The sequence below is a fragment of the Lingula anatina genome, chromosome 1 (genome assembly GCF_051362555.1).
Source record: "Lingula anatina isolate TDL-2025a chromosome 1, LinAna3.0, whole genome shotgun sequence".
In the NCBI taxonomy this organism is placed as follows: Eukaryota; Metazoa; Brachiopoda; class Lingulata; order Lingulida; family Lingulidae; genus Lingula; species Lingula anatina.
The window spans coordinates 21,536,852-21,552,160 of record NC_141767.1 but is presented as its reverse complement, the minus strand read 5'-3'; the positions used below and the strand labels follow the sequence as shown (position 1 = coordinate 21,552,160).

The 15,309-nt window shown below is 35.7% G+C and overlaps 1 protein-coding gene across 1 annotated transcript; it reads right to left on the bottom strand.

Moving 5' to 3' along the window:
* Positions 1–532: 532 nt before the first annotated feature.
* On the bottom strand, positions 533–14,756 carry LOC106178467 (dihydropyrimidine dehydrogenase [NADP(+)]). Its single transcript, XM_013561655.2, has 23 exons — positions 14,637–14,756; positions 12,856–12,966; positions 11,072–11,154; positions 10,198–10,285; positions 9,552–9,713; positions 9,234–9,430; positions 8,781–8,862; positions 8,453–8,543; positions 7,775–7,882; positions 7,458–7,627; positions 6,682–6,892; positions 6,050–6,234; positions 5,683–5,898; positions 5,183–5,347; positions 4,636–4,704; positions 4,064–4,153; positions 3,789–3,909; positions 3,385–3,647; positions 2,891–3,067; positions 2,409–2,555; positions 2,168–2,251; positions 1,929–2,040; positions 533–1,695 (listed from the first exon to the last, which is right to left on the bottom strand). The coding sequence occupies exons 1-23, from the start codon at positions 14,670–14,672 to the stop codon at positions 1,571–1,573; spliced, it is 3,093 nt and encodes a 1,030-aa protein (XP_013417109.1). The 5' UTR covers positions 14,673–14,756; the 3' UTR covers positions 533–1,570.
* Between the last annotated feature and the right edge of the window lie 553 nt (positions 14,757–15,309).

The following is a 15,309-nucleotide window of genomic DNA, read 5'->3' as shown; positions in this document are numbered from 1 at the left end:
AACTCAAAAAGTTATGGACCTATTTTTGATGAAATTTTCAGGAACTGTCAGAAGTGGGTCAAGGAGGAGATGATTAGTTTTTGGTGGTGGTCTGGATCAATAATCAATCAGTAATAATCAAAAATTGCTGCCTTGGCAGAGGTCTGTGTTCTCAGGGTTCTTTTCTAGTTTTATGTTTTTCTTTTAAATTTTTTCTCAAACACTGGCATTTGTGACTTTTAACTCCCATCCGCCTGAGGCTCTGCACATTTTCTGTATTTCCACATAAGCACTTGTATTGGTTTTTATGTCTTTAAATATAATGTAATATTATTTTATCAAATATTGGGACTTTCACCATGTGAATTTGAACTCTCATAGTCCTAAAACTGTTATCTTATTGAAGGGGTGGATTGAGACCATCTTCTGGGTCTTCCGGAAGCTGGTCAGGTTTTTAAGTTTATATTGACCAGTATCTATTTTTTTTCTGTAGCTTACAATGATGATTTTGATAAACAGACAATTTACAGATATAAAACACAGCATCAGCAAAGATGGTTGAGCAGCATTTATCTTTTATACAAACAGTATCAATTAGCATAATCTATGTACTCTACCCTACTTGAACATGTAACTGTGGCCTTTACTTGACTTAATATACATTCTGATTCAAGTTAAAATTGTTGTGGTAATAAGTGTTTTAAGTTGACATTAAAAGCTCATTTTATCCATTTATTCATACGATGTTTAACAATATTTCTACAAGTTTATAAAATTTAATTATATGGTATGTTTATTCTGATTCATCCAATTGTGATATTCGGAGACAAAAATATTAACTCTAATACTGCAATACCACCAGCAGTGTCACCTGTAGTAACAGTGCCCTGAAGGTGTCCTTGTGATAAAGGACGAAATGTCAGAGTCTCTGCAAAACAGCAGATATATGTAAGTGTCTAGTATTAGAGAGAATATTTTTGCCTTTATATATAGTATTTTTAACTTTGTAATTTTTTTACACTGATAAATAAATGTAAAACATTATTGCACATACTGTTAAGTATATATGTAATTTGTTATCAACATTAAACAAACAAGGATATACAAATACCATAATACAAAAATATTCTTTTGTAATATTTTCCTTTCATAAAAATTATCACATGAAAATTTCGGAATTCACCATTGTGTCTGAGAATTTAATTCATAATTAAATTTGTAACATTGTAAAAATGTGCACACTTCTGTCACATCATTTTACCAGAATAGTCTGTTCATACCATTGTAGCTGACTCCTAAAAGTCTTCAGCACCTCACACCTTAATATTTATATTACTTTTAAAAACATCTGATACAAGCATCTAATAAAAATCATACATCACTGAAATACTCTTTCTTCCCTTCAAAAAAGTTGCATATGCATTGACAAAAACACTGAAACATCTAACTGGTATGTGTCCTGCTCGATTTAATTAATGGCACATATAGCTGTGGATTGTGGGGCAGTGTGATCCTATTGATATGTCTTTGTAATACCCAGATATCCGCAACCTCTTCTCTTCCATATAGAAGAAGCTTCCTTACTCCTTACTCAGTGCAAAGTAATGGGAGGCGTACTAGTTGGTGGGATTTTTCTCTTTGGGATGTAGGGGGTGGTACGAGGCACCATTTTGATACAGTCAATGATGGGACAAACTGACTCACATAACCCACAACCTACAAAAAATAAAATGATCCTTTTTTTGACAACAAAGTTAAAGCTACAAAGTAAGAAGTACTAAATGACTTATTATTATTCCTTTTTACATTTTATTTTTTATTCCTTTTTTTATTATTTTTCTGATATTTATAGTGTTTTTGGTGTATTTTAAGGGATCACTTTATATTAAAATAGTTGTACTGAAATTTTAATCCTAATACATATTAAAACAGAAGATATGTAGGCCAACCTGTGCAATCTTCTGTCACTTCAGGCAGATGTGTCTCTGGATCAAAGGTAATGGCCTGATAACCAGAGTCATTGCAAGTCATATAACACTTGCCACAGTTGATACACATCTCCTAGAACAGAAATTATAATGTGTCAGAAAATAAAAGTTGGCCACTCATTTCAGTGAAGATAACTAATTGTAAATGAGGATAAAGAAATTAACCTGAAATCAGTTAAGGTAAATGATATTTTATTCACCTGTATTATACTGGCCACAGACTGCTGCTTGTTGTCCAGATCACTGAAAGCACCAATCATGGGAAGAGCTTTGCCTATCATATCCTGTAAATTAAAAAAATACAATATGATAATACATATCTTTTATTTGATATATAAGTTATAAAACATACTTCATGTGCTTCATATTTCTCCCATTAAGTCATTTCATCACTTTCTGATGAGAAAGATAATTTTTCTTGTATATCCTGTAAATCCTTACTTGAACAGTGGGAATTGCTTTCTTAGGTGAGTTTGCTGGTCTGAGAGGTGGCGGTAAAAATGCCTCATCCAAAAGATTGGTTTTCCTCTTCTCCTCAACAAATAGTGACATCTTCTGCTTCTTGTACAGACCAAAGTTAGGGAGGGTCTAAAATTGAAATGGAAGCAGAATGGTTTAGTTTAAGAAACCCTTTCTTCTTTACTAGATCTTTCTATGCAATTTAATTTGCACGTGCCTGTACAGTTTTCCATCTTACATCTGTACTTGTATATAGAGGCACATTTTAAGTTAAATCTGCATAACTAGTTACCTTTAAACTCAAATTGTCATATATTTTGAAAAAATCTCATTGAATGTCAACAGCTAGTCTTATTCTAGTGTTATTCCTTAGGATTACCACAAACCTTTGAACACTGGATAGCCAAGGTTGAAAAAAAAAGATTCTGCATGTCAGCACATGAATGTGTGCATGCATATGTTACCTTTCCAACAATATCCACCACTTTCAACACGGGTTTTCCCAACTGGTGGACAGGGGTTGGTGGACTTTGACCTTCCCAGTCCTTTAGCTCCAAGCTCTGTAGATACAGCAGGACTTTCAGTCCAGTCACATAATCATCAATTAATGTGAAGTCCTGATTATGAACAGCACTGCCAACCTAAGGGCAACAAAAAAAGATCAGTTAAAGCCAATAAACAATAAATATCTCAAGCCTGTTTGCAGTAAATCACTGTTGTAACACACAAATAACTATTGGATAGTAACACACATGAAAAAAAAACAATATTCATGGATTAAAATGTCCTAAGATACCTGTTCCATAATCCTGATGTTGTGACAGCACATTCATCAGGATAAAGGCAGTTTGTAAAAAGTCAGTTTTAGTAATGGGATCTTTCCATTGCCAACCATCTGAAGCATCTCTGCTAATCTTGCAGAATCACTTAACCCATTAGCATGCATGGGTAAACTCACCTGCAGGACTGTTGCTCCTGCATACAAGAACTGCATCCCCGCCTCTGCTGAATCAATCCCCCCAGCAGCAAGAATAGGAAAACCTGGCAGTGCATTGGCAATAGTTGACACAACTTGCAGAGCAATGGGGCGAAGGGCATTGCCAGATACACCTCCATAAGTGGTTCTCTTTTCCTTTCCCACACAAGGCCATCCAGCAGCATCCATCTTTATCCCCATCAGACCAGATACAGTGTTAGTGGCAGTGACACCATCAGCATTACCTAATTTAGAAGAAATGTGCAAATAATTAAAAGACAACAATCTTTAGAGATTTACAAAATGCAAGGGACATTGCAAAAACTATAAACCGATGGCAGCACAATACAATATCATACAGTTTATGAATTGCTCACAGCAATTACCTTCTTTGGCAGCCTTTGCTATTTCTACAGCATTGGTGACATTGGGTGACAACTTGGCAAAGAATGGTATCTTCACTGCTTCTCGTACCCAATTACAGATGTTACGCACAAGCTTTGGATCCTTTAAAAATAAAAGATATATAAGTCACTCTTATTATATACTGAACATGGTAAATTCAATACATTTAAAGTATTGAACCTAAGGTTTGCACAGTCCATATCTCAACCTGAGACCTTAATTTTGAGTATCTGTATTATGAAGATTTTTTTCCTACCTGTCCACATATAGCTCCCATCCCACCTTCACCCATATCAGAGGCATGTGGACAAGACAGGTTGAGCTCCAGAGCATCAGCACCAGCATCCTGAAATAAGAACACAGTTACATGTACATCATGTCATATGACCATAAGTCATTCTTTGAATTGTCTCCAAATAATTGCAGAGATCCTGTCCAAACATAGTTGAACTGGCCAAAAACATGCATGGGCAGGCTTTATTGCTGCCTCAAACGTGAACAGGCATGATAGACAATGCTGATGACGAGGCAATATGGTAGACAGCGATGATGATGACGATGATTTGATAATAATATCACATAAGCATACAACTTCAAACTTGTTGCAATTCAATAAAGGATCCAATTTGCAATATTCATTAGCAGGAATATATCATGACAACTTTCAAGAGGTATCTAATTTGTACTTAAATGCTATAAAAGTCGTACTTTTTATAATTGATGTGGATGATATTGTCAACATCACCCAACCCATAAATGTCTCAAAATAAGTGCTATAAAGCAATACACACTGTGCTACATAAAGCCAACATGTATTATAAAACTTACCTCTGTCATTTTAGCTAATAAAGTCCAATCTTCTTTGCTGTATCCACATATACAGCTAGCAATAATAATCTACTTATAAAAAACTATTGTGGTTAAATTAAAGTGAACAAAAACATAATAAAAACAGATTGAATATTCAGGGGCGGATCCAGAGCTATTTTCTGACAGTCTTCCAAATTATCTTTGTTGATCCATCCTACATTTTTGACCGTCTTCCAACAGAAGAAATTAGATACCCATCAATGTAAACTTGAAAATGTGAACATCTTCTGAAAGACCCAGAAGACAGCCTCAATCAGCCCCTGAATATTAGATCAAAAGACATGGCAATTTCAGCAAATTTTATCACCTATTGAAAGGCAACTGTAACATACGGCCATCATCGATTGGCTGCTTTTTGAAACTTGTTATTTGAGAAACAGTAACAATGATTATGGTGATCTAGATTTTAAAAACTTACAAAAAGGTTATTATAGTAAGCAATACTTAATATACATGTATATATACACCACTATTGTTCTTAATCTAGAATTAATTGAAACACTACCCTATCTGGAAAGTCCTTTTTTAATTCCTTAATACTCTGACACCAGTATGTGGCATTTCTCTCACTGGTCAGTTCTATATTTAAGAATGACCCCTGCCCAGGACCATAAAGATGACCAAAGGTAGTTCCTCTGACAATTCTTGGAGACACATTGGTGACCATGTCCTACAAATAGAAACACAGTTCATGAAATAATTTGTTGACTACCAGTACACTCTGAGGACTGTATCTATGGTCCACTTGTTGATAACAAATTACATATATACTTAACAGTATGTGCAATAATGTTTTAACTTCTATAGGTGCAGCACTGTTATTATCACTTTTGATGTTCCAAACTTCGAATTGAAATTTCACCAATGTGAGAAGATTTTAAATATTTTGTGCTTTGTTTATTTTTATCTTTTTTTCTCTTTTTTTCAAAAACAAATGCATCACTTCTGCTCGATTGACCAAAAAATCAAGACACTATAATTATGCTAACAAAAAAAGAAACCAACTTTTTCTAATGCATAAGTCTTTGTGACAACAAATGCCCATCCTTGCTCAAAGGCCCTGCGTATCATGGGAGCACTTGTAGAAGTTGGAGCACTTGCCAGGCCAAATGGGTTGACAAATTTCAGTCCACACATTTCCACACTGACGTCCACCAAGTCAATGGGAGTGTAGAACTTGGGTAGTGCAGGCACAGATGATACCAACATATTTTGAAGAGACTGAAACAGTGTAAAAATAGCTTAAAAATAATAATATGTACTCACTGAAAATTCCAAAACCTAAACTTTATTTTACATTAAAAACCCTTCAGTTTTAATCAAAATACTGCTACCATTTTAAAAATTAAACTTATATTGATTAACCACTCACCTGCAAGTACTTATGTATGTGCCATGCTGCTTGTTTCCCATCGTTAACAGACTCCACAGTGGTCTGAGCCACTCCTGCTAAATCTCCACCACAGTAAACCCCTGGTTCAGAGCATGACATGCTTTCTGGATCCACTTCAGGGAGACCAAAGCAGTTGAACTTAATGGGTGACATGGCTTTGATCACTGAAATACCAATACACTTGTGTATATGTGTATAACTTAATTTAGCAACAGTTTTCTTTCAAAGAAACACATTATATACCAATGATTACATTCTAGAGACTCATGAGTATGGTTCCAAGATATGTACAGTTTTGGAAAGATCAGGTACCACATTTCAAGGTTCTACAGCAGTGACATTATTGCCAGTTCAGTTGAAATGGTATTGAAGGTGACCTCCAACTCTTTGCATACTTCTGGTAAACTAACACAACCATATGTTATCTGTTGTCAAAAATAAAATGGAATGGTTTAAGCTACAGAGTCAGACCTGGTAAACTTTAAAGTATTTTAATTGTTTTCTGTTAATTTTTTTTAATTTTCTGCATAAGAATGTCTCATGAATGAGTTGTGATAAATAGCAATTCAAATGAGAAAAGTAAACCCTGCAGCCTGTTGCAGGTCACACACCATCGTCATCAGTGAGGCCTGAACCAAATGCAGAGATGACAAAGTCTGTCTTCAGCCTCACTGTCTGTTCCTCATCCTCCACCCAGTTCCCATCTTCATCCTGTTCTGTGCGGTAGAACTCCATTCCTGTGATTCTATCATTTTTCACTGCCACTTTAGCAGGGGCATGGAATGGGAGGAACTCACACTTCTCTTCCTTGGCCAAGTCCATCTGTAAAACAGATCTGGGTGCACAAGAAAAAAATGGCAGTTTTACATTTCATCAGGCAATTTTTCATCTTATTACCTTTTTTCATACAATCCAGAGATGTAATGTAAAAAGGCACAATATTCCAATTGTTCACTTTAATTCCAATACTGAAGTACAGTTTTTACCCTGTAAAATGTGGGTTTGCCTTGATATAGTATTATCTTTAGTTGAAAGGACCATCTGTCTGAAGCATCATTGGTCAGATTTTCAGTCTAAAATATTTTTGGCACCTTGAGATTCTGATAATAACTTCAACAGTTACTCCTAGGGCTGATTCCCAATGAAACTATTGGTCTACATAGATCGAAGCAACTCTGTGGGACTCATTGAATGCAATCAATTTAATATATTAACATGCCTCCTCTTGTTCCCAACATACTCATATAACCATCAGCTTTTATGAATTCCATTTAGCATCTGGAGGCCTGTTAATCTTTTAATCTGTTTACAGTCAGTGAGAGTCCCCATGGAGCTTGTTCAATTGTAGACTGATAGTTTCATTCTGGAATGAGCCCTTAAATTCTACCTCTTCTGGCACAGCTCTGATGTTGGTAAAGCCCTTGCGGAAGATAACAAACACTTTTCTTGCTCCACATCGCAGGGCAGAGGTGGCACAGTCAAATGCTGTGTCACCAGCTCCGAGGACTATCACGTTGCCATGGAGACTTGGAAGCCAGGACTTACAATGACACATACCTTAAATACAATGACCAATGATAGTCTTTCAACAATTAAAAAAAATTGTTCACCTTCCAAAGTACAATAGATATCTTATAGTAAATTTGATGACAAATTTTAAAAGAGTAGTAGCCAGGTTTTACATGAAACTTTATTTCAATGTACCAGGTTTGCTGGCTGCAGAAACTCTTGGAAGAAAATCCTTGGATGTAAAGAATCCCATATTTTCAGTCAAACCATCAAATATTGAGATTTTCTTTGGGTTTGGTAAACCTGAAACACAAAAAATACAGCTTTTAGTTTAATTTAGTTTACAGAAGTAGCATCTTATACCCTCTTTAAAAAATCTAAACCATTCAGGAAAGAAAAATGATATGATGGAATACATGGCTTTTGCATTGTCCCTTGTGTAATGATGCAAAAAATGCAAAACGTTTCTTCAGAGACTAAAACATGTTTTAATGAGTCTGACATGTGTCCTGAGATCTAGACAGACAGGAATAAGGAATGAAACATCATGAATCACAGGATAAAAATATCTTTTGGCTCTTAAAAAAATACTTTATTTTTACCAAGGAAAATCATGTAATAATTTTGGAACAGATGTAAAGCATAACTAAGCATTGAAAGGTAACAAGTGCAATCACTTTTTGTGCAATCTATGGGCTTAACTGATGTATTCCATTATGATTGAATTCATGTCCCTTAAACTGATATCTAAAAGGATTTTTTTAATATGAGTGTGTCTACTTGAATAAGATAAATCTATTTCCTGGTTAATGGCAAATAAAATGTTTTGCAAATATTTCAAGCAGCAAAATTAATTGGAGTAGATAAAATTACCCATTCCCAAGAAAATGGCTTTGTATCCATCTTCTTTCAAGGACTGAATTGTAAGTCCATTGGAAGCACTCAAAGAGGTGTCACACACAATCTATGGAAAAGGTGACATTACTACAAATTATGAGAAATTAGCTTAGCCACAGGAAAAGGGGATCATTGCTACCAAGTTTCAACATTTTTACTACAAAATGATGACCAAATGATGTGACCTTGCACAGTGCATGAGCCAATTTGTGGAAAAAAATTATCTAAAGACTCGTCTTTCTCCCTCAGTTTCATAGTTTTTGAAAATCTATAATTATAGATGTAAACATATCTGCTTCATTACCTTCACTTTCAGATCCCTCATAAGCTGAATTTCAAAATTTACAGCATCATATGGTAGTCTGTATTGTGGAATTTCAGATGAGCTGAAAAAATGTAATTTGGTTACTGTACTAGTGTAGGACAAATAAGGAATATTATACTTGTTTGCCACATAGAAGAACATTATTATATCATGGAAATGTTAATCTGTTATTTTTATATCACGTTTGTTTAATGATAATAAAAACAGAAAAACAGACTTTTCTTATGGTGTTCTAGAATAACGAGTCAGAATATTTTTGACCTTGATAAGTACTAGTGTTATGGATAATGTACACTATCAAATAAAACTGTATACTATTCAAAATATCAGGAGTGACATAAATCTATTTTACCTTATTGACAATAGTAATTGAAAAAAAAGAAAACCAGTAAGACACCCCTCCCCCCGATATAAATGTTTAAATCCATCAACCTTAATCCACCGATATATTTCTGTTTCTCAAAGATAGTAATATCAGAGTATCCCATCCTGGCTAAGTATGTAGCACAGCTGATACTTGCAGGGCCACAGCCAATCAGAGCTATCTTCTCATGATAACTGCTTGGTAACAGCTCCAAGGCTGGAAGGCTGGGGTCTCTGATCTGGGGAATCTTCATGTCCTTAAACACCTAACAAGTAATATATTAACATGGATGCATTTTTATTTTCTTTCATTCAGGTGTCAGTACCAACATTTTCCTGTTAGTATCCTATTTTCTTTACAGAATGTATTCACAATGTGGTGCTAACCTCCACAGCAAACTGTTGCAAGCCCCCAATATTTATGGGTCCCTCTTCAGAAGCATACAGGTTACATCCACCCACACACAAGTCACTGGTTGGACACACCATGCCACAACTTAAACCCAGTGGGTTGTCTGACAGGATGGCCTTGGCAGCTCCATAGTAGTTCTGGAACATAGATTGATGACATTAAGGCCCCATTCAGAATGGATGATCCGAGTACTTACTGATCCGCCAACTAAATATGGCCAACCACAGTTCATAAGTGATGCTGCTACTTCCATGATAGTCTCCCTGCCTCCACACACGCCGTTGCTGCAGGCCAAGCAATTATACCTTGGAGCAGAGATTTAATCCATTGTGGAGTCCGGGAGACCATCAGGAATCAGCGGCATCGCTTTTGAACTGTGGTTGGCCATATTTAGTTGGTGGGTCAGTAAGTACTCGGATCATCCATTCTGAATGGGGCCTTATTTTTTATACCCTCTTAAAATAATGAATTATGTCCAGTTGAGTAGTGTAATCTTACTTATTGGCAATACAGGTGAAGAACTTGATGTCCAGCTAAATTACTGAGTATATAAAAACTGACTTTGCTGGGTGCAATACTGGTGATGAAGTTTTAATGTCCAGTTGTATTATGTAAACTTACTTTGTTGGCAATACTGGTGATAAAGTACTTGATGTCCAGTTGTGTTGGGCAGCTCTTCTGACAAGGGGCATCTGCACACTTCAAACATCTATAAATAATCAAACTACGTAACATTTTAATCAAAAATTGTAAAGAAATTGTAATTTGTAAAGAAGTTTTCTGAGGAAGGCCAAGACCATCATATATGAAAACAATTGACATGTCTGCTCCATTGTTAAATTAATACTGAAACCCTGCCCTCCTCAATATTTCAAGTGCCAGTCACATCCGTTACAATCTATAACAGAACTGTTTTATATTCTATTGTATTTTACCACTAAAACGGCCGTTATTGTAGTAAAACTAAAATCTGTGCTTGTCAACAGGGCTTTCGATGCTTTTCTTCCCGGTCATCAAGGCATTCGTTGCTAATGACGTAATGATGTCACGCGGATTCTCGCGTTCATTCGAGACCAAAATAACATATGGCGCCAAACGCATTAATGCAGACGCAGACGTAAGTTGCGAGTTTTTGTACAGTGCGTCGGATAACGAAAAGCCCAGAATGGCACACATTGTGGATATTAATGTATTTTTAACAAAAAGACGAATATATCTCATGAATCTTATATAGTGTTGTTGTTGTCTGCTTTTCCCGCGGTTTTAAGTAGGTCAACAGTGACTATGCGATATCAGAGAGAGCTCCGTCAGTTAAAATCTCTTAAGAGATTTTAACAAAAAACCGTACTTTTAGGAAAAAAACCCTGGATTAACTTTGAATGCAGGAATGGGGTCGCTGACCATTGGTAAGTACGGGAAAATTGCCGTTTACTCCAGGAAAATCCAATTTTTGGCCAAAATGAAGAGTTATTATGACTTTAAAAACAAAACATACCTGGCTGCTTCCCTCAAAGCACCTCTTTCACTCAAGGTTGTATGCTTGATATCATCAAAGTTATTTTCCAGAGAAGGGCATGTCTAGAAAAAATTGAAATTTCCATATAAAGTTCTATGCTTTACATGAACAGGAAGATAATTTACAAAAGTAATGGAAGCATTGCCAAGGAAATAGATTGAAAATGATGAAGAAGCAAATTCAAAATGAAATTGTACAACATAATGACTATGCAGTAATGATACTAGTACACAAAATCAATTTTAATTCAATATTATGTAATGATTAACAGCATAGTCACCACCAATTATTCAATGCTACACTGTGCTATGCTAAACTTACATAATAAGCCCAAATTGACAATTTTCATATTTATGTAAAATATAATCAAAATCTACAATAGTGATTACTCATAATATATGTCTAAACACATCTACTGTACATTTCATTTAATAGTTATTCAAAAATCTCTCTGGGCAGGCCCGTAGCCAGGGGGGTTTGGGGGGTTCGAAAGAACCGCCCCTTTTGCTGGGAAAAGGTCCACTCCGGGTAAAATTTGATCTAGGTACATGAAGTTTTTATGGGAAAAGGTCCACTTTTTCAGAAAAAGAACCCCCCTTTTGAAATTGCTGGCTACGGGCCTGACAGGTATCATTCACAATAAATGTCTAAACACACCTACATTTCATCATTAAAGCCCTTAGTTCCATCTTTATTCTACTTCAAAAATCTCTGCCTCATAAAAGGGGCGGTGGAGATTTTTTCAATTCACCCAAAATGTTGACCAAACCATTTTACCACACCTACTGATAATCAAAAATAACCAAACACTCCTAACAGACATCATAAAGATCTAAAATAACAATATTGTTCCCCAAACCTTTTTTAAACTGCCATATCCACCCTACAAAATTCAGTTAAAATTAACAATTTTCAGATTTGTGTAAAATGTGATCAAAATCAATCTACCATACCTATTATTCACAATAAACATCTAAATCCCCAAATTTCATCTCATAGTTATTTATGCTAGCTTCAAAAACCTCCCCAGGGGCAGGAGAGGGAAGTCTGGAGTTTTTTTAATTCATTATTCAAAATGTTGACAAAACCACTTGGCAGCACCAACCGATCGATGACTTCAACTGACCAAACACACCTACCAGACATCATAAAGCTTCAAAATGCTATAAGTTTGAAGACAATAGGCCCGTTATCTTCCCTCAAAATGTGCTATTGACATTGCATTAAGCTTAAAATATGCTAAAAATCTAAATACAGAATAACTTTTCCAAAAATAACCCAATCTGACTGACCCAACCTGTATTTGAGTAAAACTGATCACTCCTTTAAGGTTGAAGTCAATAGTCCAAGCAGTTTTCATCAAAATGTACTATCTGCATTGTATATATAGTATTTAATATAGTAAAAAACTAAAAACAGAATATCTTTTGCAAAAATAATCTGATCAGACTGTTTTTTGAGCTCAATCTGCATTTCAGTAATATTGATCACTCCAGTAAGTTTGAGGATAATACTCCTATAGGTTTTCCTCAAAATCTGTTACCTGTATTGCATATAGCATAACATGATTATTATGCTCAAACAAAATAAAACTTTTTGGAAAATAATCTGATCAAGCTGGTTTTCAAACTCAACCTGTATTCATCAGCAAAGGGTGGCAATAAAAACCCACATGCTTTTTTTTCAATTAATTAACATTTTTAGCAATCAACCCTTGTTAGAGATATAAACTGATTAACAAATGGTCATCTGATCTTTCTTACTGAGCAGCCCTTCTCTTGGTTCCTTTTCCAGTGCTGCTTGGTTTTCTTGGTGGCAGAGGAAGACTTGAGGCTGGCATGCTTACTCACCCTGGGGTTCAGAGCAAGCAGGTTCTGGAGATTAGATAAATTCCTTAAGAAAATCTTTATTATCAATTTATATGAATTTTATACAATAAACATTTGAACAAGGGTGTGCCATTGTCCCTGCAACATTTAAGAAGCCTTTAAATGATGTTGCAGTGCCTTAATTACTGGGTACATGCAATTAAAATACAATCCTAATTATATACTGAGTATTGTTATAAATATGTGACTATACATGTTTTATTGTCTGCTACATATCGTCATTTCATAAATAAATGAACTTGTTGAGATTTCAGTGCATGCAGGACATTAAACCAGCTTACTTGCCAGCATGTTTGTTTATAACATGTTTATTTGCACTCTGCATTGTCACACAATATGAAACAGTAACAGGAAATGATATACTTGTGAATAGCAGTATATGTACCTGACCAATCAGAGGCCTAGAATTTAACAAGAAGTATAACAAAAATGTTTTTTTCTTTATTAATTTACAGTTTGTTTGTGTAACTGTACCTATATCACTTTAAGATGTATATTTATGTTAAGTACTGCATGTAGTACATCTACATGTAAGCTACTAGTAACCTATTACTCTTACATATATACAGACCTTTCAATTTTAAATATCTATATAAAATACTCCTTGACACCAAATGATTTTGTATGCTCTTTAGACAAATGACATTTTTGACCTCAATACCAATATCTTATAACTGCATTACCATGGCAATGGGGGTTGATCGAGGTCCCAAGACAGATCATCCTAAAATGCACAATACGACATAACACAGCGCAATACACAAGAAAAAACAAAACTGGTTATAAGTAAACACAGGAAATGGTCGTTTGCAAAAAAATAGTGTGAGGGGGAGGTCGGCTCATGTCTTTGGTTAAAATCCACTTTATCAAAGTAACAAGATTCAGAGCTGGGTCTCTGAGGACTTGTCTTTGATACCCCCTTGCAAGTCTACTAGTAGCTAGGACGAGTTAAAAACAGCTTCTGGTGTATTTTAGGCTTCTTGCCAAGTAGTTACCTTAAGTATGAGATATCTGAGTAATAGATAGATATGTAGGTGTCTCGCCTATGTAGTGTAAGGTTTCTAGGTATCAGTGTAAGGAGGACATATTTAGGTGACCTGAAAAGGGCATTCAACAATGAATACGAATCGCATACCGAGGTAGAGAAGGCAGTGCAGTAGTCCTGCCTATGCAGCGGGATGGGGGAAGGGAGGTGGGTGGGCTGATGACAGACTTACTGCAAGTGCGACGCAGCGTTATCCTATTGAATCTGATCGAGTGTCAATAACGAAAAAAAAAAATCGAAGTTTATTAAAATAAAAATATCGTGTGTGTAAGGGGATATGGTTACATTACCGGTACTAATAGCTTTAGCCTATGGACACCATGAAATGCAACTTAATCCTTAAGTTATATAGTTGCGCATACGATCCTTTTTTTATAGAATCACCTTACATAACGGATATCAATAGGATATCAATATCAATTTTAAAGGTCAGACAAGTGCGTATGAAGGACGAGGGATGTAGGCCTACCTAATTATTAGGTCTATACCGATTTTTGTTCACCTTCAGGTCAAGCAGACGACACATTATTTTTAGCTCTGACACTACTACCATCACCACGAAGTTTCTGAAAATACATCAGACTTGTTAATGGGTCATTTCGAATGTTACCTCTATATCTTCAATGTCAACACTAAGCTGTGACATATTATATCTTCCAATATCTCAATGCCTCAAAATAGTAATCGGTTATGTCGAAAACTTGGACCTGTAGGCGGACCGAAAACATGGTATAATCCTAATTCAACAAATTCTCGTTCAAGGGGCCTGTATATTCTCTTTTTTTAGTGGCAGCTAAACTCATGTTCACTTTTTAAGGGAAATCACTTGCCCATTTCTGATTTAAACCGATTAACGTCCAAATTTGTGAATGTAATCGGCCTTTTATTGAGCTGCACAGTCTACATCTTGATTAAATCATAGAAGTAGAGATGCAGCAGCCCTGAAAAAAAATCTCATCTCAATACGATGACTATTTCCCAATGCATTTACCCGTTGCAAGAACGCACTGTCTAACCTTAATGTTACACATCTGGGAGATCGGGTAGTAATTTTTGATGTGCATCTCGCCAGGGCCATGCCTGCCCTTCCCAATCGCAACATCGTCCGATACGCTGACGAAAACACAGGTGATGATTGGGCGGGGGACGCAACATCTCGTGAAGATAAAGGGATTGCACACGTGCCATAAGTTTTGAATTTGTTCCCCAAAATTCTGCTCTATGCTCTCATGAAACCTTTTTTTACTGAAGACACCATTCTACTGTTATACTCCCCCTTTTAA